The sequence below is a fragment of the Tasmannia lanceolata genome, unplaced genomic scaffold, assembly GCF_043159265.1.
Source record: "Tasmannia lanceolata isolate RefF3 unplaced genomic scaffold, GAP_Taslan_0.1 ptg000024l, whole genome shotgun sequence".
Taxonomy (NCBI): Eukaryota; Viridiplantae; Streptophyta; class Magnoliopsida; order Canellales; family Winteraceae; genus Tasmannia; species Tasmannia lanceolata.
This window is the reverse complement of record NW_027518701.1, coordinates 3,622,024-3,645,977: the sequence shown is the minus strand read 5'-3', so window position 1 is coordinate 3,645,977 and position 23,954 is coordinate 3,622,024. Positions and strand designations below refer to the sequence as shown.

General features: G+C 38.9%; 1 protein-coding gene and 1 non-coding gene across 3 annotated transcripts in view; both read left to right on the top strand.

Moving 5' to 3' along the window:
- LOC143857295 (structural maintenance of chromosomes protein 2-1-like) overlaps positions 1–23,954 on the top strand; it is a 56,309-nt gene that overhangs the window by 20,401 nt on the left and 11,954 nt on the right. For both annotated transcript variants that reach the window (XM_077367716.1, XM_077367714.1), the window contains 10 exons: positions 5,670–5,766; positions 9,060–9,176; positions 9,269–9,487; positions 13,468–13,611; positions 13,859–14,026; positions 14,128–14,312; positions 14,439–14,532; positions 14,628–14,716; positions 14,828–15,053; positions 16,996–17,070. In XM_077367716.1, coding sequence (XP_077223831.1) covers positions 5,670–5,766; positions 9,060–9,176; positions 9,269–9,487; positions 13,468–13,611; positions 13,859–14,026; positions 14,128–14,312; positions 14,439–14,532; positions 14,628–14,716; positions 14,828–15,053; positions 16,996–17,070 — 1,414 coding nt within the window. The remainder of the gene's footprint in view (positions 1–5,669; positions 5,767–9,059; positions 9,177–9,268; positions 9,488–13,467; positions 13,612–13,858; positions 14,027–14,127; positions 14,313–14,438; positions 14,533–14,627; positions 14,717–14,827; positions 15,054–16,995; positions 17,071–23,954) is intronic.
- Positions 6,091–6,208, top strand: LOC143857463 (5S ribosomal RNA). The gene has a single exon (XR_013238661.1). It is a non-coding gene; the product is annotated as a 5S ribosomal RNA (ribosomal RNA).

Sequence of the window (23,954 nt, the reverse complement as noted above, 5' to 3'; positions counted from 1 at the left end):
AAGAACACAAACAATCCAGGATAGGGGTTGAGAAAATAAGAAAATATAGAAGAAAGAGAGAAAATTAAAGGATGAGAGGGGAAGGACAGGTTATGAGGTTGAGAGAACTGTTCAATACATCATCATTACTTTTCTCTTATGCTTTACTATTATAGTATGAGGAAATTACATACTTTTTTTTGAAGTCTCAAGAAATTACATACTATGCCACTCATAAGCGAGAAAAACATAAAATGACTAATAAAAAAATAAATAAGAAATAACAATAAATCAACATAAATAAACTTTAACAATATTAATGTTAAGTTAACAAAAAGCTCGGACCAAAATGCTTGTACAATGTTATACAAATGCTAATTAGAAAAGCTTACACAAAATGGCAATACTATCCTTGATAATTTAAATTTCTATAAAATAGTGTCCCCTCAAGTAGGGCTGGCAACGGGGCAGGTCGGGGCCGGATGTTGGGGTCCCCTACTCCTTCCCCTCTGCGGGGAATTTTCCCCCTCCCCTTCCCCTCCCCACTGCGGGGATGGTGGGGAATCCCCCTCCCCTCCCCACGGGAAATATCTAATCCCCATCCCCTCCCCTTCCCCGCCCCGCATCCTTCGGGGACAGTCACTTTACTTTGTTAAATGTTAGGTTTAAAACTAAAGATTTGCTAGGGACAATCATTTCAGGCATGTTGTGGCTTGGCTGTTGCATGTGAGAGTAGCCACACAACCCACATAGGCTAAGATTTTGTCTTATTCATTTTATTAACTTGGGGACAAAGGTGGTTGCTCTCAGATTGATTTAATTGATCAGTAGTCCCTAGCAGATCCCTAATTCCCAATCCCACTTGCCAAAAAGTACTGTACGTGCCACACCATAGGAAGATCCAAACCGTCCATTTGATGGGCACACATACTACCATAGGCATAGGATGATCCAAACCTTCCACTTGATGGGCACATTGTAGGATAATCCAAACTGTCCATTTGATGGGCCACAACGTAAATAGGTTGTGGCCCAAAAATCATTTCCATAGGATAATCCCAACCCTCTGATCTATAGAGGAATTGCATATTATGGTACCTTCTATAGATCAGAGGGTTGCAATCATCCTATAGAAATGATTTTTGGGCCGCACTCTATTTACGTTGTGGCCCATCAAATGGACGGTTTGGATGATCTATGGTGTGGCCTGTAAAGTACTTTTAAATTGTAGCCTATCAAATGGACGGTTTGGATCATCCTATGGTGTAGCCCATACATTACTTTTTGAAAAATAATGGACTATAGGAGCGCACACCATATAAAATCTCATCACTCATCAGAGAGATGTTGCCTTTATTTGGGGGAGGGAAATTTTCAAAGAATTTAATGTTGCCTTACAGTGATGGTTCGATGGAGAGATTTTAGGGATTTCTAAGGGTAATATACTAATATAATGAGGGACAATGCCCAATGGATTATGGGTAAAAGAAAACATAAAAAGCTATTTCAGGGACAAAACTGTACTAATGGAAATTATGAAAATTTTGGGGGAATCTTGTAGATATGTTTTGATCTAAGGGGTTTCTAGTAGTTTTCCCAAAAAAAAAAAACACTTAAAAAAATACAAGAAAAAAATGGCATTAATGCGGGGCGGGGCGAACTCCATCCCCTTCTCCTCCCCTTCCCCGCACCGGGGAATTTTTTAAATCCCCTTCCCCACTCAAATCGGGGAATCCCCACCCCAAGCGGGGCGGATCCCCGCTTTTCCGGGTGAAATTGCTAGCCCTACCCTCAAGCTTATGCATGAATATTGCTTATTGCCAACTTGTCCATTTTGAAGTTTAACCTTCCTTTATTTGCATTTTCCAAGAGTTATATATTTATTTGTAGATTACTTTTCTTGCTCGTGGTATGAAATTTCCATACATTCATTGGGCTTGTGGAAAACTCACTATAATGTTGGATTTCGACACTTGAACTCGTATTTATTTGTAGATTACTTTTCTTGCTCGTGGTATGAAATCTCCATACATTCATTGGGTTTTTGGAAAACTCACTATAATTTTGGATTTCGACACTTGAACTCATACCCATCAATATACGTCAGAGCTCCTGAATATCTTCTGATTCGATGTGGAGAAGCTACCTTGGCCTTTTGTATTTTTGGAGGATTTTATGTTGAAGGAATTCCTCCTACACATGAGCACACAAAAATTTTCTTTTTATCATGCATTGAAGGAACATGAAAAATGGGGACTAGTATATATATATATATATATATATATATTGTTAGAGTATATGCCCTGAAAGGCCAGTAAAATGACATTTTCTAATCAATAAAGATTTATGTTATGACATGAATGGGTAATTATAATAATTAATGTGTGTGGTGTGCTTGTTTATTGACACATGTTCGTCCTTAGGTAGCATAGTAGAAATGCCTTTCACAAATGATTCACAGATCCAAGGGAGCAAGGAGATATGGCATCTCGGTTCTATGCAAGCCTTAATAGTTCCTAGTTGGGAAGGAGACTATACATCTCTTTCTGTATACAACTAGCACCAGTCTTGCCTACATGCACGTGTCGTGAGGTGACTTATCTCGGTCATCTGAGTAGTGGACCCTAAGCAAGAAGAGTGGGTGCGACGATTGGGTCGCACAACCAAACCGGATCAAATAAAGATCAACTTGTGGACAAGGGAGTATAAAGTTGTTCTTTCAGTCAGGACCCTTCACATGTCCTTAGACTTGAGGGATCTTATTGGTCTGTCGGCCCGTTCTAGGGTCTTAGTTTATCTCATAGTGATTCTAGTTTAGAGTCACATTCGGATAGAGCTATATCCTAGAGCAAACCCTCGAGACCAATAGTCATACTCAACAAGGGATTCTTCGCCCTAAAATTTAGGGATTGACATCTACAATTTTGTCAGAGTGGTAGGCCTATTAATCAGCTTGGCCAAGCGGATTTGATAAAATGTTTATTGGAAAGTTTTATGAAACATTAAAAAGTTTTCAAAGGATTTTACAAATGCATTTGGAGACCGAACACCGCTTGACCAAAATGGTATACCAAGAGTGGGCCAAGGGGGTAAATGGTGTCCACCTTCCGTATGACTCAACTCAGTAGATGTAGTTACGAAGAAATAACTTGCACATACATGATGTGATTAGGGGTAACATTATCTGACGGCTATCTTCAGGGTTACGTCTCGATGGAGGCCACTGACTTAATGCGAGTGTAGTTTAACTACTGAGAAGATTGCATTGGGGCCCACCATAGGGTTCTGCAGGATCGACCGTCGGATCCCTGCGACGATCCCACTCATAACACGAATGACTCGATAACATCCAAACGGATCAGGGTTCCGCATCTTATGTAATTGCACGGATGGATATGATCCGTTAGATTAATATGGATATTAATTAACTATATATATATATATATATATGTTGATATGCATATCTTTGTTAAGTAAGTAACAAGAGACAATAAGATAATTTTTCGAAGACAAATTGGAGTTGAAATAACTCCCATTGGATGTGAGTTATTAATTAATTAAATTGTTAATTTATTATTTAATTATTATACATTATTATGTATTATAAATTTGATTAATAATAAGCATAATAATGTGGAATCCAAATGAGGATAGTTATTCCTAAACCGGTTTTGCAAAAGTTGCGGAATTGGGAATTGGGATAGGACTACACATTTGGATAAGGTTTGTGGGGCCCACCACACTCCCAAATCAGTTGGAGAGCTGGGGAAAAGAGTTCCAGTTGTTCAAAGACTTTGAGTTGCATTCAAATTCCTTGTTGGATAAGAATTGCTAAATTGTAGGATCTACAAAGCAAGCAATTTGTTTCCAACACCAATTCTTATGAGATAAGGCCACAAGGGCTGGAGAGAGACTTCATACATTGTCTCCCATGTATCTACGGTGTCCCCACATAGCCTTGGACGTTTGGGAGAGTCCCAATGGCTCGAGGAGTCTCAATTCAAGTTTGTTTCTCAATTGGATAGGAATTGGGAGAGAGAAATAAGGATTTATCAAACCAAAACTCTACTTTATATATAGGAGGGAGGGCTGAACGAAATTTTGAAGAAGGAATACTCCAAATTCGTTCTCCCTTGCTTCCCCCACCCCTTGGAAACTCGTTTTCCATTTCTCTCTCTCTCTCTCTCTCTCTCTCTCTCTCTTCCAATTGAAATAGTTTCAAAGAGAAAGGCTTCCAATCAATTTCTCTATTCTCTACCATAAGTGTACTGATTAGATCAGACCTTAATGAGGTGAATAAGAGTTATTTACATCCACAATAGTCCGAGCAAAGAAAAAGAATCCATCGGTTCAACTTGCGGGGTTCACGACGTTCTGACTAATCGCAACCGTTCGAGGAGTAGATCAAGCAGCGTGGTCCATTATTTATTCTTCAAAGAGGTATTTCTTTATGTTTGATTAACATAATTATCTAATCTAGAGTCTAGGATCTTGGGCAATTGCAAGATCGAAAAAAAAAATTTAAAGTTCTATGTGATTTTTGTTTCGCTGCGCATAACGATCTTGCCGGAAGGGGATTACCTTCCTTCATATATATATATATATATATATATATATATATATATATTTGTGAGCTTGAAGATGGGCTTGCACTAGTTCTATAAACTAATATCCTTAATCATTGAGTGGATTTTCATAGCCATTACATATGCTCAATCATTGAATGGGTCTTCTTAATTGGTGAACTAAAATGTGCTGAATCATTGTATAGATCTTCATACTTGATAAACACCACCCTCCAAAGGTCTCACTCTGTTTTGGAGGCATAGATGTTTGTCTTGTATTGTTTTTTGGTTTTATATCTGAAGTGTCTATGCTATGTTCAACACCGATTTTTGCTTTGTATTGAATCGTTATTGGACATAGATTTTTGAATTCCCATATATGTGATTTTAGAGAGTGGAATGACATTGATGTTGAATTTGAGTTAGAAGTAAATGCCTTAGGATATGATGCTTTTCATTTTAGGATTAGATTTGCACAAGATTTTAATATTTAAGGAATTTATCTATTAATGCTCAATGTTGGACTGTAAGTATGCTTTCCTTCTTTTCCAAATCCTAGAGTTTTGCCTTGAATCAAGTATTGGTTTCACATAGAATCAAAATTATGTCCTCTGCATGCAAGTAATTTTTGGATTTAAGGTTGAATTTTAACGTACTAGGACCCTAATATGCTGAAAAGGTGGAGATGATTGGGAAATATAAGTTTTGCACACAAAAAATTATATCCTTTTGAAAAATTCCTAAAAAAAAGTGTCAGTGAGGATCCCTATCTGTCTTGCTTTTGTATCATAAAGCTTTATGAGGGGAAATGCATGTGACTACCTCCTTGTCATGCTATTTACATTGCTAATAAAGTTACAAATATTACGAACTAAACTTCCTACATCATGTAATAAAATGGCAGTTAAGAATGTTACAAAAGATACCATTTTAAAAAAGAAATGAACGATACAAAAGATGACAACATTGCTCTTGTTTATTCTTTTGTCCTTGCCATATCTCCTACTTTTCTTCTATGATAGTTCCTTATTTTCTTGCCTAAACTACTATTTTGAACTGAATATTTTTTAAGTGTTTTCACTTTCTTAATAAATAATTTGCTAATTCAATATCTTGTGCTTGTAGAAATGGTGGGGGGTTATTAAGGCAACTTCATGCCTTGGCAGAGGCTGAATCAAAACATCGCATTCACCAAAAGAGGTTATCAGATATTGAAGACAAGGTTTGCTCTTACATTATTGGTTGTCGCTTTGTTTACGTAGTCTGCCTATTACTAATTAAACGTTAATATATTCTACACAGTTCTCTACTTGGCAATTTGATGGCATTTTTGCTATCAATATTTTAAATATGTTATCTTTATTGTGTATGTTATCTTCTAACGATGAAGTCATTGTGCATCTCAAGTATGTGGTGTAGGACAACTTGGGGGTAAGATTGAAGAACAAAGGGAATGAGACTGTCCCAATTGTTTAAATTTTGTTAAGGCCTTTTAATGGTTTCTCTAAGGCTCAAGAATCAAGAATAGGGTCAATGAATGGTTTTTGGGTGCGATCATACCGGCACAAATGCACTGGATCCCATCAGAACTCCGAAGTTAAGTGTGCTTAGGCGAGATAGTACTAAGATGGGTGACCTCCTGGGAAATCCTTGTGTTGCACCGCTGTCACTTTTTGAAAGTCACCGTACTTTTTTTTAAATTTTTGAATGGTTGCAAGAAACAGTTGGTTGTTTTTTGAATATTTGGGAGAACCTGCACATGAAATGAAATCCCCTTTTGGCTCTCCCCTAAGGCGACAGAAACCATAGGGAGGGGAGCTGGCCGCCTCTCTCTTCTGGTCTCTCTCTCGCTCTCTCTGTCTCCAGCTCTCTCTCTCTCTCTCTATCTCTTCAGATCTCTGTCCCTCTCTATTCAGATCTCTCACTCTCTCTTTAGATCTCTCTCGCCCTCTCTCTTTTTCTCAGATATGTCTCTCTCCCTCCCTCTCTCTCTCTCTCTCTCTCTCTCTGTCTCCAGCTCTCTCTCTCTCTCTCTCTCTATCTCTTCAGATCTCTGTCCCTCTCTATTCAGATCTCTCACTCTCTCTCTCACTCTCTCTTTAGATCTCTCTCGCCCTCTCTCTTTTTCTCAGATATGTCTCTCTCCCTCCCTCTCTCTCTCTCTCTCTCTCTCTCTCTCTCTCTCTCTCTCTCTCTCTCTCTCTCTGACACACAGCTGTGATGTTGGCCGGAGCTGGAGTCGTTCCTCCATGGAGGCCGGATTTGGAGTCATGGAAGCCGGATCTGGAGGGTGACTCTCCTGTAGTGGCCTCATGGAAGGCCGTGGGTGGTTGTGGAAGGCCCGTGGGTTTTCAAATTTGGCAATGGGTTGCCGGATCTGATTGTAGGAGGCTGTGGGTTCCGGACTCAGTACCATGAGGGAGTCTGAAGTTGGGCTTGGTGGCCAACGGTAATGGAGGTTGCCGGGTTTTGACTTTTTGGGGTTAGTGGAAGTAGGAAATGGAGGGGATGGTGGTAGAAACAGCTATATTGCCAGATTTAATGGGGGTTTGCCGGAGCTTGGTGGTGGTGCAAGGTGGAGGCCGCCGGAGATCGGGTGGTGAAGATGGGTTGGTGGCTATCTGCACGGTTAGGGCGCACGATAGCTCTAGGTCTTCGAGCGGGATTTTTGAAAACCGAATTCGCCAGCTGGAATGTGGTGGATAAGTCTATGTGGTTTGGCAGACATGGATCTTGCTTGGTGGGGCCCACAAATTTGGCAATTTTTGGCACTTTTTGTTTGGATTCGTTACAATTTAGGCTTTTGGGTAATGTAATGGGGAATGGGGATGGGTAGCATATAACGATTATGTAAGCTAATCCTACTGTATGTAGGGGGTGGTAATGTTGTAGGCTGTTAGGGGACTTGTCCCTTATTTGGCACGCTTTGGAATAATAAATGTCAATTAAAAAAAGAAGAAGAAATGAGTAGGGTCAAGGAAACAATGATAGTCGAAGGATCTAAAAATTAATTTTTGGATTAAGAAAAACTTGCAAGAGTAGCAAGTGGCCCTGGTAATAGGGAGAGATCCGATCTTTGGTTGACTCTTTAAATTGGATATGAGATAGAGGACGGTGAAAGATATTATATCTAGAAATCAACCAGATCTGATCGTCGATCAAATAGATCTGCCCAATCAAAGTTTTCATTGAGTTTTGAAATTTTTAGAAAACTGGGTTTTGGTGTGATACATATCTAGGGTATTTTTTCTAAGGGTCTACGGTTAGAATTTAAAATTTGAGTATCTAGGAATCACTTCATTGACCCTTGGATTTCGAAAACCAAAAGGGACTGGATTTATGGTACAAAACCCAATGAAAATTGGGAAGATAATGAAAAAGAAAATTAGGATGAAAGAACAGGGATGGAGTAAGGATAGTAGAGAGAAGATTTTGGGTTTTTTTTTTTGATTCTTAGCTAAAATTTAGAGAGGATATGAAGTATCGCACTTCTTTCTAAAGAATCACTCCTTTGATCTTCAATGAAATCACATCACACTATAAATCTGCAAGGCATTGCCCCTTTAATAGTTCCTAGCATCACTAAGAAGAGAGGGTCAATCATGCCTACAATGATCTAATTGTCATTCATTCCATCATAAATATGGCTATGTAACGACCCAAATCTGACGGGTCGCTACGAGCAACAAAACTTGTTAGAGATCACTATGTTTTTAATGCTAACTACTAACATGTCCACATGAATCTTATTCCAAAGTTTTAAGATAATCCATTTACATGAGTTCCATATTCAAAGGATGGAAATAAAGAGTGCAAAAACTTAAAGTTCCATCTACTATATGAAAACTAAGAAATTAAAACATGAGAGATTGACGTGGCTCGTCATCTCCTCCAAATGAATCGCTTCCATTGCCCACCCCCACGACTTAGGTCTCTTCATTTGCAAACTCTCATTTTTCCATGTTCTCCAATCCTGATGATAAAACTGGGTGAGAACAACAGGATCACATAACGACTCAAATGAGTAGTGGAATTCAATAAAGAGACAGCTCTAGAAAAATATCTATCAATTTGACAAATTGAATGTATAGGATGAATCATGTGAAAACAAAAAACAAGAAAATCCTGTAGTTTAAAATAGAGCGATGAAATCTATCAAGATTTACCGAACAAGTTTTATGTTTTTCCCCAAGGTTTGTCAATTGAAACGTTCTTTCAAATGAATAAGGGCAGAATTTCGATCGTAAGATAAGTAGTCTTTTTTTAGCAGTATAGTGGCTAATGGATTTTCGAGACCTAGATGGAGCTGTACACATTTTATCAACATATCAGTTTTGTCATTAGTGTCAAGATTCCAACTGCCATAAACTTTTATTTGTACTTTTGTTTTCTATTTTTGCACATTAGTCTTCTCTTAGTTCTGGTATTGAGGTCTATGTACTGTATACATCCTATAATCAGTACTCCCATTTCTATTTCAAATGTAGTGTTTGGTTTTGATTTTTTTTGTTGCAGATTATGCAGCTTCTGCCGCTTCAGAAAAAGTTCATGAACCTTAAATCACAGTTGGAACTTAAAGCTTATGAACTTTCTCTCTTTGAAAGCAGAGCTGAGCAAAATGAGCATCATAAGGTTAGTGCATCAACTAAAAGTTCATTTCGTAGAGTTGGATATTCATGCTGGCTATTTTTTACTAAGATATTACTTTTTCATTTGCATCGTAGCTTGCTGAATTTGTAAGAAAGATAGAGGAGGAGCTTGATGAAGCAAACCTGGAAGCAAAAGAAAAGCAACTTGTGTATGAAAACTATGGATCTACTGTGTCATCGCTTGAAAAATCAATCAAAGAACAAGGTAATAATCGAGAAGGCAGGCTGAAAGACTTGGATAAAAAGATTAAAACAGTAAAAGCTCAGATGCAATCAGCTTCGAAGGATCTCAAGGTAGGATATATATTTTTTAAATTGGTCGTGTACAAAAAAACTTTTATTAAGAGATGTGCTTATTTCTTTTTATTTTTGAAGCATGCTTATTCTTCAGCTATCCATCCTTTTTTTTAATCTATTGACTGGTCATTCTTCTCATCTAGTAAGGTTTCTGTATCCACATTTGGAAGATGATTAAGACCATTATTTAATTTTGTTGAAATTCCCGAAGTATAAATTTTTTATAGCCCATCTTCACCAAGTTCGGCGTGTTGCAATGCTCATTGAGCTGATTTCAATGAGATTCTTAAACCCCAATCTCACGGCTTGATCCACGCTGATTTCAATGAGACTCTTAAGCCCTGATCTGACGGCTTGATCAGAACTTATCTCATTTGAAGTTTTTATCCACTCATCTTTTGATCTTGGTCCTTTAAAAACTGTTCTGCAATCTGTTATAAATCGCCCCTTCATATCTTCAGCATTGGGATCATCCTAGTGAATGCTCTTGCACTATGGATGGTGACTAATGGGTCTTAAAACTGCTATGTATCTGATGGTATGGAAGCACCATTATTTTTTTTTTGTTGACATATTACCAATTTCTATTTTTGTATGACCGGTCATACAACATTTTGTAACAAAGCGATTTAGAAACAACTCTAGGAATATAAAATCACAAAACTTTAAGCCAATACCTTTTTGTACAAGGTTTTTGGCTCCTCACAATAAAATTCAGCCATAAATACCCAAGAAAATAAGAAATAAGAACAATATTTTCAAAGGTGAAGAAACTGAGGTAGCGATAAAGAAAAACATGATGGGGACATCAACAATGGGCGTGGATTCAAGGTTTACAAGCGTTGACGTGGGAGAGACTGATGGTGGAGACTTTAGCATGGGCCTCAGACATGGGTGTCTTTTTTATATTATTTATTTTCTATTTTCGTCATTTTATGTGTACCCTACTTTTAAGCATCAAATTTCATCCGTTTGGCGTGTTTTTGGTATTATTAGAAAGGCTTTTCAACTGCCTATCTAATGAGCCCAAGATCACATGATTTGGATGTGATGTGAACAAGTTATGAGTGTTTTTAGGAAATAATATACGTCTATTACGGGATTACAATTTTAGGTTAGTTTTTAACTTTATTTAGTTTATTTTGGATTAGATGAATGGTTGAGATTAGTTTTTAAAGTTATCTTCTAGGGTTTCTTTTCTTATAAATGCATCTTATGAAAGCAATGTAAGGGACTTTTTGAATATTGAATAGAATTGACGTTTTGCTTGAAGCCAGAAATTTGGGCTTTCTTCTTCTTCTTCTTGTGGTTTGGACCCATCTTCTCTCATCTATTCTCTTCTATTTCTTCAATTAAATCAGCACAAACAAGGCAAGGTTTTAAATCTCGGTTTCGGTTATCAGTGAAACCGAAATGTCTCGGTTTCGGTACGAAATCTTGTAAAAATTTCACCAAAATTTCAGTGAAATTTCCGAAATTTTCGAAATTTCGGGTGAAAATTTGTACTTCACCAAAGTGCTTCCAAAACGTTTCAGCGAAGTTTGGTATTTTTCCAACTCAATGTGAATTTCGTTTCGTTTTCCACCGAAACCGAAATATTTCGGCCGAAACAAAACGTTTCGGCCGAAATTTAAAACCATGAAACAAGGTTAGTAAACTAGATTTTCTATTTTCTTTGTTCTTGAACCATAAAACTAGAAAAAACTATTGCATGTTCGTACCCTTCTCAAGCCCGGAAACCGTTTTAGAGATCCATAGCCTAAGCCTACTATCTAAGTTATAAATTCCGTTTTGTTCGCCGTTTCGTTTTGGCTACCGGAATGAAGCGTTTCGGTGTTTCGTCCGTTTCGTTCTAAACTTTTCGTCCCGCTACGACGAGGGAAACTTTTGTTAATAGTTAAAAATATGAAAAAATAAATAAATAAAAATTAGAAATTGTGAGAAAAATGGAAGAAACAACTAATTGAACAAAATATGTAGAAGATCCAACATTTACTTTAAAAAAATCACTATCAGCTAAAATGCCTATGTTGACCAGCATGTTGACCAGTGTTGACCAGTGCGTTGACCAGTGCTTGACAAGATGAAATTTTTTTAGAGACCTAATTATGAGACTTTTTGGCGGACTTTTGGGATTTAATAATGTTTGGACATGATAGATTTTATGAATTTTTAAAATTAGAAAAATACCCCATCGTTTGGAAGTTAGGATTTTGACCCGACCCTTTTTTTTTGAATTTTGTACTAGAATTGGAAAGTTGACTTTTTATCCTTTTAGATTTGGGTCTTGAAACTATTTTTAATAGATCCAAATGGGGGTATTCCTTTAATTACATATAAATCTTTAGTAAATGGACAATAAATATTAGGAAGAAGAAGACTTTACATGTAAATAGTAAAGACATTTACTTAAATGACTTTACATGTTAATATTAGGAAGAAGAAGAAGAAGAAGAGAGAACCAAGAAGAAGAAACTTCTTCTATTTTCATTGTGATCGGGGTCGTAGGGTCGGTCGATCAGGGTCGTATGGTCGGTCGATCGTCGATTCCAAAAATTGAGTTTTTCAAGTATTTTTTAGGGTTTCTTTTGCAATCCTTTTGGGTTCTCTCGTGGACATTAAAAACATCAATTTTAGGGGTCCAAGAGCGTGTGCATTGATAGAGAAAACATCAAGAGTGTTAGAGATACAACCTATAATCGGATTTTACACCTCTTGAGTCTTCTCTTGAACATGATCTTCAATGAGCTCCGTTCGATGCCTGACTTGGTTGAGATCTTCAAATCTTCACTCCATCTTCAAAACCCCCCTAGGGCAGGTGTTGCACATGGATGATTAATCCTTTAAGTTGGAGGCCACTCGACTTCTAGTTTGTGCTGAGGTTGCCTCCATCCGTCGTGAAATTTTGCTGAATATTTTATGTTCTGATTTCGTAGACGACCCCCACCCCCACGCCCCCTCTCTCTCTGTCTCAGTCTACCGTCATAGTATCCTTCAGCCATGCATTGTTTTGAACATGCTTCTTCAAATAAAGTTATTATAACTGGCCGGTATCATGCATTTTATAGTCTCAACTCCTTTATCCGTATAATACTCATCTTTTGTTCCACATTCAACCACAAATCATTCAAAGCTGTCCTCATTCCCATGCTTGTCATAGTCCCTTGTAAAGCCTTGATTTTCCTTGGACCATTCATTTTCATGGTCATTAGGATCTTCATACAATTCTCAGTCATTTATGTTATCTTCCGCGATACATTTTAAATCTCTAGATCTATTCACCTTATTTGAACATGGGCTATCTTTAATCTTCACGTGAATTCGAATTTTAGTCCAATCACCTTCATTTATTATATTGAAATTCTTATTTCTGGTCTATTTTTAACCCCATATTGGATCATAATCGACATGTTTATTTTCCAATGTTCAATTATCTATATTTCATTCGACCCAAAGAGTGCATCACTTCATCCCCTTTTGGCACTACATCAATCAAATTTAAGTTCACGTTTAATTCAACTCCCCCCGTCCCCCAGGAACAGAATTTACTTTGATGCAAGGAAAAAAAATTACTCGTGTAACATCGCAAATTATAAGAAAGCACATGTAATTGATAGTTGCTACTTGTATTAGTCACTTAAGTTACTTTAATTAATAAATTAAATGGCCATCCTATCTTCTCCCATTCTATTTCTCAATTCTTTGAGCTTGCACATGGTTGAGCTACAATTAACATTGCTCACTTAGCTAAAACAGTCTGCTTCATATTTCCTAAACCACTAGAGCTCTTGCATGCATTGAAACTGAATACAACCGCTGAACTGCATCATCATTCAATCAAATTTTTTTCTGGCTTAAATTTCTTTTGTGAAGTAATGTTTCATAGACAAGAAACAAACTGATTTCATGCTGGTTGTATGATTTTAATGACTATTCCATGCTTATTCACATCATTATGACTTGTTTTGGCATGATAGTGGGGACATGAGAATGAAAGAGAAAAGCTTATTATGGAAAAAGATGCATTAATTGAAGAGAACACGTCCTTGGGGAGCCAGTTGGCCTCTTTACAGGCACAGATTAACAGTCTCACTGTAGATGTAGAGAGCCACACAAGCAAGGTATGCAACATATCTTTTGCTGTGTTCAAAACATTGATTTGAATTTCGGTTTCTACCAAAACGGACTGAATTTTTTTTTTTTTGCAAATTTCGGTCATTTTGGCTGAAATTATTACAATTTTGGTCAAAATGACCTAGTTTCGGCCGAAATTGTAACCGAAATCCGAAATTTAAATGATTTCGGACCCAACCGAGATTTATAACAATGGTTCAAAAACATACCTGTTTTTAACTCTTCTTTTTCCAGGTTAGTTCCATAAAGAAGGAATATGATCAGGCTCAGTCTGAGCTTAATTTGAGTCGTTCAAAGATGAAAGAATGTGATTCCCAGATTAGCTGCATGGTTAAGGACCAGCAGAAGCTCCAACATAAACTTAGTGACGCTAATGTGGGGAGGAAGAAACTGGAAAATGAGGTACTAAGAGTAGTTATTCCTAGGAATTCTATGTAAAATGCTTGGCCTAGAAGTCATGATTTCTTATCTGTAGATGTATTTTTTTTCACATTTTTTAATAGGTGAAACGGGTGGAGATGGAACAGAAAGACTGCTCTTCCAAAGTAGATAAACTACTTGAGAAACATAGCTGGATTGGAACTGAGAAACAATTATTTGGAAAAAGTGGGACAGATTATGATTTCTCTTCTCGCGACCCTCATAAACTTAGGGAAGAATTGGAAAAGCTACAAGTTGAACAATCTGGGTATGTGATTTTCTTATTTTGCTTCTTGCACTATTCATTTGATGTATATAGAGTTTTTGCTCTTTTCATGTGTTCTTTTTCCTCATAAGGTATATGATTTTTGGTCATTTTCTTTTTTTCTTGAAGCCTTGAGAAGAGGGTCAACAAAAAAGTTATGGCAATGTTTGAGAAAGCGGAAGATGAATACAACAACTTAATATCAAAGAAAAATATCATCGAGGTACATTTCTGTCGACACCACTTGAAAGAGTATCTTCTTATCTAATTGTTCTTGTCAGATACTGTTTGTTATTTATTGCAACTCGTCTTTCATAGAATGACAAGTCAAAAATCAAGAATGTGATTGAAGAGCTAGATGAAAAGAAAAAGGAAACGTTAAAAGTTACGTGGGTTAAAGTGAACAAGTGAGTTCTCAGATCTAAAGCAAGCGATTTTTAATGTAATTATTTATTTTACTTTTATGTGTTTGGTAATTCATATTTCAATTTGATTTTCTATTCAAATCTTCTTTACAGTGATTTTGGATCTATCTTTTCTACCCTATTACCGGGCACGATGGCTAAGCTTGAACCTCACGAGGGATGCACTTTCTTAGATGGTCTTGAGGTTCGTGTTGCATTTGGAGGTGTATGGAAGCAGTCATTATCAGAACTTAGTGGCGGTCAGCGATCTCTTCTTGCACTTTCGCTTATCTTGGCACTGCTTCTCTTCAAACCAGCTCCTCTATATATACTAGATGAGGTATTAGAATTATTTCTTTCTGTACATAAATATTTTAATGTGTTTCATGTTCAATTTTCTATCCATTGTTTTTGTGGGTTATCCGGTGATTTTAGAATTCCTGATCTGTTCTCCCCTTCATGTCATGTTTACCTGCAAAATCAATATTCAACTCAGCATTTTATTGTGGCATTATGTGTGTGGAAGGTTGCTGACCTATGTTAAATGGATTCTTCTAAATGGGAAGAGAATCCGTGTCCGACACACCTCGGATTCCAATACTTCAGGATCCCCTAAGACACCGCGGAATCTCTTTTATATGCTTTTTCTGAATATCACGACCACAACTTTACAATTACCACGCCTTTTGAGTTTTACCCATCCTAATAGTAAGTTTCTTAAATTGAAATAAAGATTTATATCTACTTAACCTTTTCAATATATTACTTATTATAAGCATATTATTATATAAAAAAGGGCGTCCAGTGCACGAGGCTCCTGCCATTGCGGGATCTGGGGAGGGCTAGTTTTATATGCAGCCTTACCCTGCTTTGCAGAGAGGCTGTTTCCGTGAATTGAACCCGTGACAACCAGGTCACAATGGACCAACCTTACCGTTGCGCCAAGGCTCGCCCTCTTATAAGCATATTATTATATAAAAAATAAAATTTGAGAATTGGTTAAAATATTTTGGCAAATCCACGAATATTTCTTTTCGAGGTTTGCCGAATCTGACACTCGATACCCGTGTCGGATCCCGACACTCGTATCCGTACTGATGCATCATAGTTGCTGAGTGAATCTGCCATTTTTATGAATTCAGTATAGTTAGTTGGCTTTGTATTGGATTGTGTCATCCTTCCAGTCTATCTTTATCCTCTATTTAAATGGGTCAGCAATGCTTTTGAGAAAACGCGAGGCAGCCGAATTTGGAAGCAAAAGAATCTAGCCATATTGAACTGCTTAGTTTGGAGCTTTTTCTTCTAGTTCAAAAGTTTTGTTGTAATTATTTCCTTCTCATATACCCAACTTGACCTGTTCGACCATACAATCTCTAGAATTTTGCAGCTTTCTAGACTCTTATAACAAACAATTGATAAATTTCTTTGTTACTCTTAAAGAGATTGAAATGATTTGATAAACATTTGAAATCTTTGTTAGGGGTACTGCGTAAAACATGGACATAGAGAATTTGTGTTGGCCAGTTCTGCAAAATTAAGCTATAAGAGGAGCACCGTGTATAAAGATGCTTGAAATACAGGTGGAAGGCTGTATACTCCTCCTATTAGTCCAATATTACCTGATGCCTCCAAAGAGACAAGGCTGTACACTCCTTAAGGGGAGTAATATGCTTGTGTATGTTTTTTTGCATGGAAATTATTTTGTAAAAGGAGTTGTTGGTTTCAGACAATTCAGACTCGTGCATGTTACCAGTTTCTTCAGCGTACGTGTGTGAATATCGAAAAGTATGCCTTCCCGTATTGACATTATTTTGTAACAGGGGTTGTTGGTTTCAGACAATTCAGACTCATGTCCACGTTACCAGTTTCTTCAGAATATATGTGCAAATATACCAAATTGTTTGTTACCTTTCCTTTACGAGGGGCATGCTTGACATGGCTGCGCATGTTATACTAAAGTATTCATGTGAAATTGATTAAAACAGAGCATTTTAATGGGAATATGGGAGTAGCTGTAAGGGATCAACTTTGATGTAATGGAAAATTCCAAAATACACAACATTCCTTTCCAAATTCTAAAGGTGCTACTGTATTATTAACAGTGCATACCTTATAATACTGTCATAGTTATTTGATGTTGTGATTCATAAAAGGTTCTTTCATGATGGTTGGATAGGCCGCATCTTGTTAAACATTTAAATACATTTGTGCTGCTCTTATCTGAAGAAGTGAAATTGCCTTCACTTCTATGGTTAATCTGTGTTTAGTATTGATTAATCCAGGTAGATGCCGCTCTTGATTTGAGTCATACACAGAACATTGGAAGAATGATCAAAACTCATTTTCCACATTCCCAGGTTTGTCCATTCTGTATGCAGTTGCTAGACCAGAGCCTTGGTTCTTTGAAACATATATTTTGTTTTTTTCTTCTTCTTTGCATTGGGCTTTATTGGATGGTATTTTTACATGTAAATATTAAAATATGCTTACTACTGGAGCTAGATGGGATAATAGTGGCATTTGGAAGTTTAGCCTAAAATGTTTGAAAAAATGTCTTCGCTCTTCTAAAATGATTTAGATTTTTTTTCCTTTTGTTATTTAAGTTTCACATAGATGTGTGAGGAGTTTTACATGATTTTTCTTTGTTAACAGCCACGATTTAACAAATGTATGGGGTTCATATGTGAGCTTTTACCATTATGATGCGTATATTTGCTTGTTTGTATGCCTGCTCATTTGTAAACATGCATCTTACTTATCTATTAATGGATGTATATGCATTGTGAAATTCTTATTCAGGCATATATTTGACCCTTTAATAAGTGATCTTCTAATTGACGTATAATCTCCCATAACTTATCAAATCCTATGTTTCAGTGGTGTTCTATGGCTGATAATTTGTGTTTTCTACTATCTAACGTATGACAGAATTGTTTAGTGCAAACCAAACCCAAGTTATCCAAGAGCTATACAGTGGAAGGAAAAGAACAATCAAAGTAATATTCTAATAAAGAAGACATGGGTGATTGTCAAGTATTTGATTGAGGTTTCTGCATATACGAATGGAAGAATATGTGGGATGGTACTCTGAGCGAGTTTGTTAACTTGAACATCTTTCATTGCCCCCTACCTTCTCTCTCTCTCTCTCTTAACTTGAACATCTTTCATTGCCTACATTTCGAGCTGCTTTTGCTTCCCTACCCCCGCCCCCTCTCTCTCTCTCTCCCTCTCTCTCTCTCTCTCTCTCTCTCTCTCTCTCTCTCTCCCTCTCTCTCCCCCCCAACCCCAGTTTTAGTTTCCAATTTCGCTGTGTTTGGTCATGACAGAAATGGAAACATATTGGTTTCGGTTGGTCGTAAAGTCTCGAAAACCTAACATATGCAAATGACGATCATTTAAGATGAAACCTCTAGAATGCCAGAATAAGCATAAATACACAACCAAAAAATTAGCATAAGCAAAAATCAACCGATAATGGTTTAACAGTATCGAACACTTAGGAATATGCGACACATGTCCGATAATTTAGTAAATGCCACACATTTCATATGAAATTAATATAAATGTTTATATGTAAGGGATTTGCTAGCGTCCATCACAGAAGGCATTTCGCAGATGGTCTGTCGCATGTTAGAGCTGCCACAGAGTGAATGATGACAAAATCTGCTTAAAAGTGAGCCTTCGTGGCTGCTTTGACTTGCGACAGACCACCTGTGAAATGCCTTTTGCGATGGACGCCAACAAATCCCTTATATATAATACATAGACACACCCACACAATACATTTGACATGCGCCTCATATAAATATGAATGGCAGACTTGTTATCGCAGTGGAAACCAATCGCAGTGATGCAGGAAATTTGTAGGGGAGACCAATCTCTGACATAATTGACCTCAACTAGATCAGCTCACACCCTGTATAGGGCATGGCCCTATATTCTGCTTCTGCTTTAGACCTAGAAACAACATCCTGTTTCTCACTTTTCCAACAAATTAGATTGCCACCAACAAGGGTGCAGTAACATGTAGTTTATCTCCTATCTGCAAGGGTTCCTGTCCAATTTGCACCTGACAATTTGCATCTGAATACCCCTCGATCCCAATATGCCTGTGTTTCATTATGAACAATCCTTTACGAGGAGCTTTCTTCAGGTATCTCACTATCTGAGCAATTGCTAACCGGTGCGATGTCCGTGGTGCACTCATAAACTATCTGGCTACTCCAACTACATAGGAGATATCTGAGCGTGTGATCGTGAGATAAATTAACTTCCTAACCAAGCGTCGGTATCTACCTGGGTCCTATGAAAGTTCCTCTTCATCAGGAGAAAGCTTGAGATTGGGATCCATTGGTGTCTCATCCTGCTTTTCACCCAAAAGACCTATCTCTTTCAGTATATCCATAGCATATTTCCGTTGTGATAGAGATAACGCTTCACGTGAGTATGCTACTTCTATCCTTAAGAAGTTCTGAGTCTACCCAGATCTTTGGTACTGAACTCTTACTAAAGGAAATCCTTCAGCCTTTGTATGCCTGCTTTATTGCTGGTAGTAATGATGATGTCATCTACATAGACAACTAGGAAAATCCGACCATCCTTCGACTTAGAACTGAACACGGAGTGGTCCACGGCACACTGAGTCAGGGGAAACTGTGCCTTGTTCAACTTGCAAACGACATGCTTCATCTCCCCATGAGCACGATACCCAGGAGGTTGCTCCATATAAACTTCTTCCTGCAGATCACCGTGCAAGAAGGCATTTTTGACATCCAATCGGTAAAGCGGCTAGGACATATTAACAGCTGTTGCAAAAGAGATTAGAGAGAAAGTGTGTGAGTTGGGTAGCTCCCCCTCACCCTTTTATTAATCTAATTAAAGCTGTACAATCACTACAATGACTAAAATGCCCATAGGCATGTAGGCTTATTCTAACACCCCCCCTCAAGCTGGAATGTATAAATTGTACATTCCTAGCTTGTTACATATGTCACTCAGTTTTGATTTATTTAATGGTTTGGTAAACATGTCAGCCAACTGTTCTGCAGAACGAGTAAATATAGCGCATATCTCCCCTTTCTGGATTCTCTGACGAATGAAATGACAGTCAACTTCAATATGATTTGTTCTCTCATGGAATACTGGATTCGTCGCAATACAACTGTGATGGCGAAGGAAACATAATACCAATCTCAGCTAGGAGTGATCTCAACCAAATAATCTCAGTCGTAGTATGCGCCATGGCTCTGTATTCTGCCTCTGCACTTGATTTTGCAATGACATCTTGTTTCTTACTTTTCCATGAAACCAGGTTACCTCCAACAAAGGTATAATACTCGGTAGTCGATCTCCTATCCGCAGGGGATCCAGCCCAATCAGCATCTGAGAACCCCTCAATTCGTGTATGACCATGTCGTTTGAATAATAATCCATTTCCTGGTGCGCCTTTCAGATATTTGAGTATTTGAACCACTCCATTCCAATGCGAAGTACGAGGAGAGGTAATGTACTGGTTAACCACCCCAACAGCATAGGATATATCAGGGCGAGTAACCGTAAGGTATATAAGTTTGCCCACAAGTCTTCTATACCTACTAGGATCCTTCAACAACTTACCCTCTTCTGGAACCAGCTTCACATTTGGATCCATGGGTGCAGCTACATGTTTCACACCAAGATTTCCTGTCTCTTATGACAAATCCAGAACGTACTTCCTTTGTGATAGAGACAAACCACTAGAAGAATATGCAACCTCTATCCCAAGAAAATATCTGAGACGTCCCAAGTCCTTTGTCGCGAACTCTTTTTGTAAGAAGGCTTTCAGTTTCCGAATTCCCCCTGAGTCACTCCCTGTAAAAATGATGTCATCGACATATACAATCAACATAATGCATCCAGCTAAGGACTGATGACCGAATACTGAGTGATCCACACTACATTGCTTGAGGCCAAACCTCATAACTGCCTCGCTAAATCTGCCAAACTATGCACGTGGCGATTGCTTCAACCCATAAATTGATTTCCTGAGGCGACAGACTGTTGAGGACAACTCCCCCTGAGCAACTCTTTAAGGAGGTCGCCATGCAGAAAAGCATTTTTCACATCTAACTGGTGAAGATGCCATCCATTATTTACTGCAAGGGAGAGGAGAACCAGAACGAAAGGAATCTTCGCCACTGGGGAAAACGTCTCATGATAGTCGACACCGAATGTCTGAGTGTAGCCCTTTGCCACCAGACGAGCCTTCAGTCGATCAACGGTGCCATCGGGTAGATATTTAATGGAGAACACCCAACGGCATCCTATAGGATGAGCACCAACAGGTAAAAAAAATAGAATCCCATGTGTGATTAAAATGCAGAGCTCCCATTTCAAGATCCATAGCAGCTCACCATCCTCGGTGATGAAGAGCCCCATCCAGAGACTGGGGTAACACAGCAGAAGACACAGACAAGACAAAGCTTTTGAAAGGGAGAGCTAGACGAGGGAACTAAGGATGACTCCCGGAGGCGCTGAAGTGATGGGTGACCCAGTCGACAGTGCCACTGAAAGGCATCCACTGAACTGTGTAAGGTTGACGAAGAGGGGTTGCAGTCAAGACAGTACAGGCCATCCACCTCACGACTCGATCCAATTGTCCTCCCAGTCGAAAGATCCGGAAAAAGACAGTAAGATGGAAAGAATGAGATAGAGCAAGAAAGATTTTTCGTAATTTGGCTAACATATAATAAACTAAAAGGAGATTTAGGTACACACAATACTGAGGATAGAGGAAGATTAGGTGAAGGACATGTGGTACCAATACCAGTGATATGTGTAGTGGAACCATCAGCTAAAGTAATAGACTGAAAAGCAGATGGAAAAGTGCGAAAAGAAGAGTGATGTGATGAGTTACCAGTCATATGGTTCGAGGCTCCTGAGTCAATGATCCAGGTTCTGGAGCAAGAAAGTAATGTAGTATGTGAACTCCGTGGCTGGGCAAAGCCCGCAGTGGCTTGTGAAGCACTCTGTCTATGGCGCTGGAACTCCTCATAGTCTGCCCGCGTAAAGGAGAATGAGTCATCAGCAGGTGGCAAGGCAGGGGCAGAGACGACTGTGTCAGATGGGACAGAAGTGCTAAGGTGAGCTGATCGAGGCGGCCTGAGCTCGGGGTGCAATGTGTAACAAGTCTCAATGACATGGCCATTGCGCTGGCAGTGGGTTCAATAAGGACGGCCACGCCCACTCCCAACACGACCACCACCATGGCCACCTCGGCCACGAGCTCGTGAAAAAGAACCATCACCCCGAGAAGGACGAGTACCACCACCACCATCATATGCTGCAAGAGCCAAACTATCAGAAGTACGACGGGAGGAAGTCTCGCTAACGCACTGCTGAGCGCGGAAGTAGGTCTCGCGCAACGAAGGAATGTTCCCAGAACCAAGAATCTGATGGCGCAGATGGGTAAACTCTGGGCCTAGGCACTCAAGATAGTGCACCACTCGAATCTGTTCCTGTTGACGCCGGAGAACATTAATATCAGAAGTGAGTGGCAGGAAGACATCAAGCTGCTGACATAAAGAGATGAACTTCCCGTAACGAGTCTCAAGAGACATGTCGCCACGACGGAGCTGTATCCACTCAGAGTAAGTGGAACATATACGTGTGAGGTTCTCAACCCCAAATACGTCATTGCAGTATGATCCCAGATTTCCTTCACAATCAGAAGAAGAATCAGAGTAGAATAAATATCAAGAGTCATACTCTGCCGTAGAAGACTCCGTATCAATGGATCTTCCTGCTCCCAGCGAGTATACGTAGGATCCTCACGAAGGAAACAGACTTTGCCTCGCCCAAGTAGGTAAGTCTCAAAAGCAACCTTCCACGGTAAATAGTTGGTTCCATCAAACTTGGCAATATTCAACTGTGGGTAAGAATTTTCCACAGGTGCCAAGTGAGAAGAAGAAGAAGAAGAAGGGGCCGAGGTTGTGGTAGAGGAACTGACGTCAGTGGTCATGCCAATGGAGGGATCAACAATGACGGGAAGATCCATAACGACAACGAATATAGACGCACAAAGAAACCACTACCAACGGCAACAACAAATAGAAAGGAGAGAAAGATAGGCAGAACCAACTAATCAATAAAAAGAGTCATATGACGATCATAAGAGACGAAATTAGAAATTGGGTGAACAGTAGAATGAGAACGAGTACGTGAAGCAATAGGAGAGTCAGAAACAACTACAGGAGATGAAGGTACTTGAGGAGAGGGTAAAGAGATCTCTGCCTGTGAAGACGAGTTGTCGGTGTGAGAAAGCCGTGCCTGTTGTTGACGACGTTGATGTTGGACTTTAGTAGGGGGACGATCCACCCTTGGAGCACACGAATCGACTTGTCCAGTGGGGCAAGCAGTAGGAGGTGCTAAGGAGGTAGGAGGAAGAGGGGGAAGAGAAATGGTCACATCAGGTTCCGTGCTGACAACATGAGGAATGGGGGTAGAGCCAAAGAATGATTCTGATTAAAAAAAGGTCACATCAACTGATACATACCAACGGCGCAGACGCGGACTGTAGCAACGATATCCTTTCTGGGTGCGAGAGTAACCCAGAAAAACACATCGTTTTGACTGAGGGTCAAGCTTGTCGCGGCCAGGTCCCAAATGATGGACAAAACAAACGCAGCCAAAGACACGAGGCGTAAGAGGGAATGGATCCTGATGTGGATAAACTATGTGAAATGGAGAATCCCCATGAAGCACCGAAGATGGAAGACGATTGGAGAGGAAACAAGCAGTGAGAACGGCGTCAGACCATTAGGTTTTAGGAACATGCATCTGGAAGAGGAGAGTGCGAGCCACCTCAAGTAGATAGTGCAGTTTCCTTTCGGCGATACCATTTTGCTGCGAGGTGTATGCACAAGAGGATTGATGGATAATGCCATGAGAGGAGAGATAATCCTGAAAGCCACCAGTACCAGAAAAAAAGCTCACGTGCATTATCAGTACACAGGCATTTAAGACTACAACTAAACTGGTTTTTTATTTCATTATGAAAATTTTGAAATGCAGAGAAGACCTGTGAGCGGTCTTTCAATAGATACAACCAAGTCACTCGAGAGTAATCATTAATAAAAACAGCAAAATACTGAAATCCATTATTCGACGCGACCCTAGAAGGTCCCCATACATCACAATGAACTAGCTGAAATAAACTATCTACTCTAGTGAGAACTCGGGAAGGGAAAGACACTCTATGATG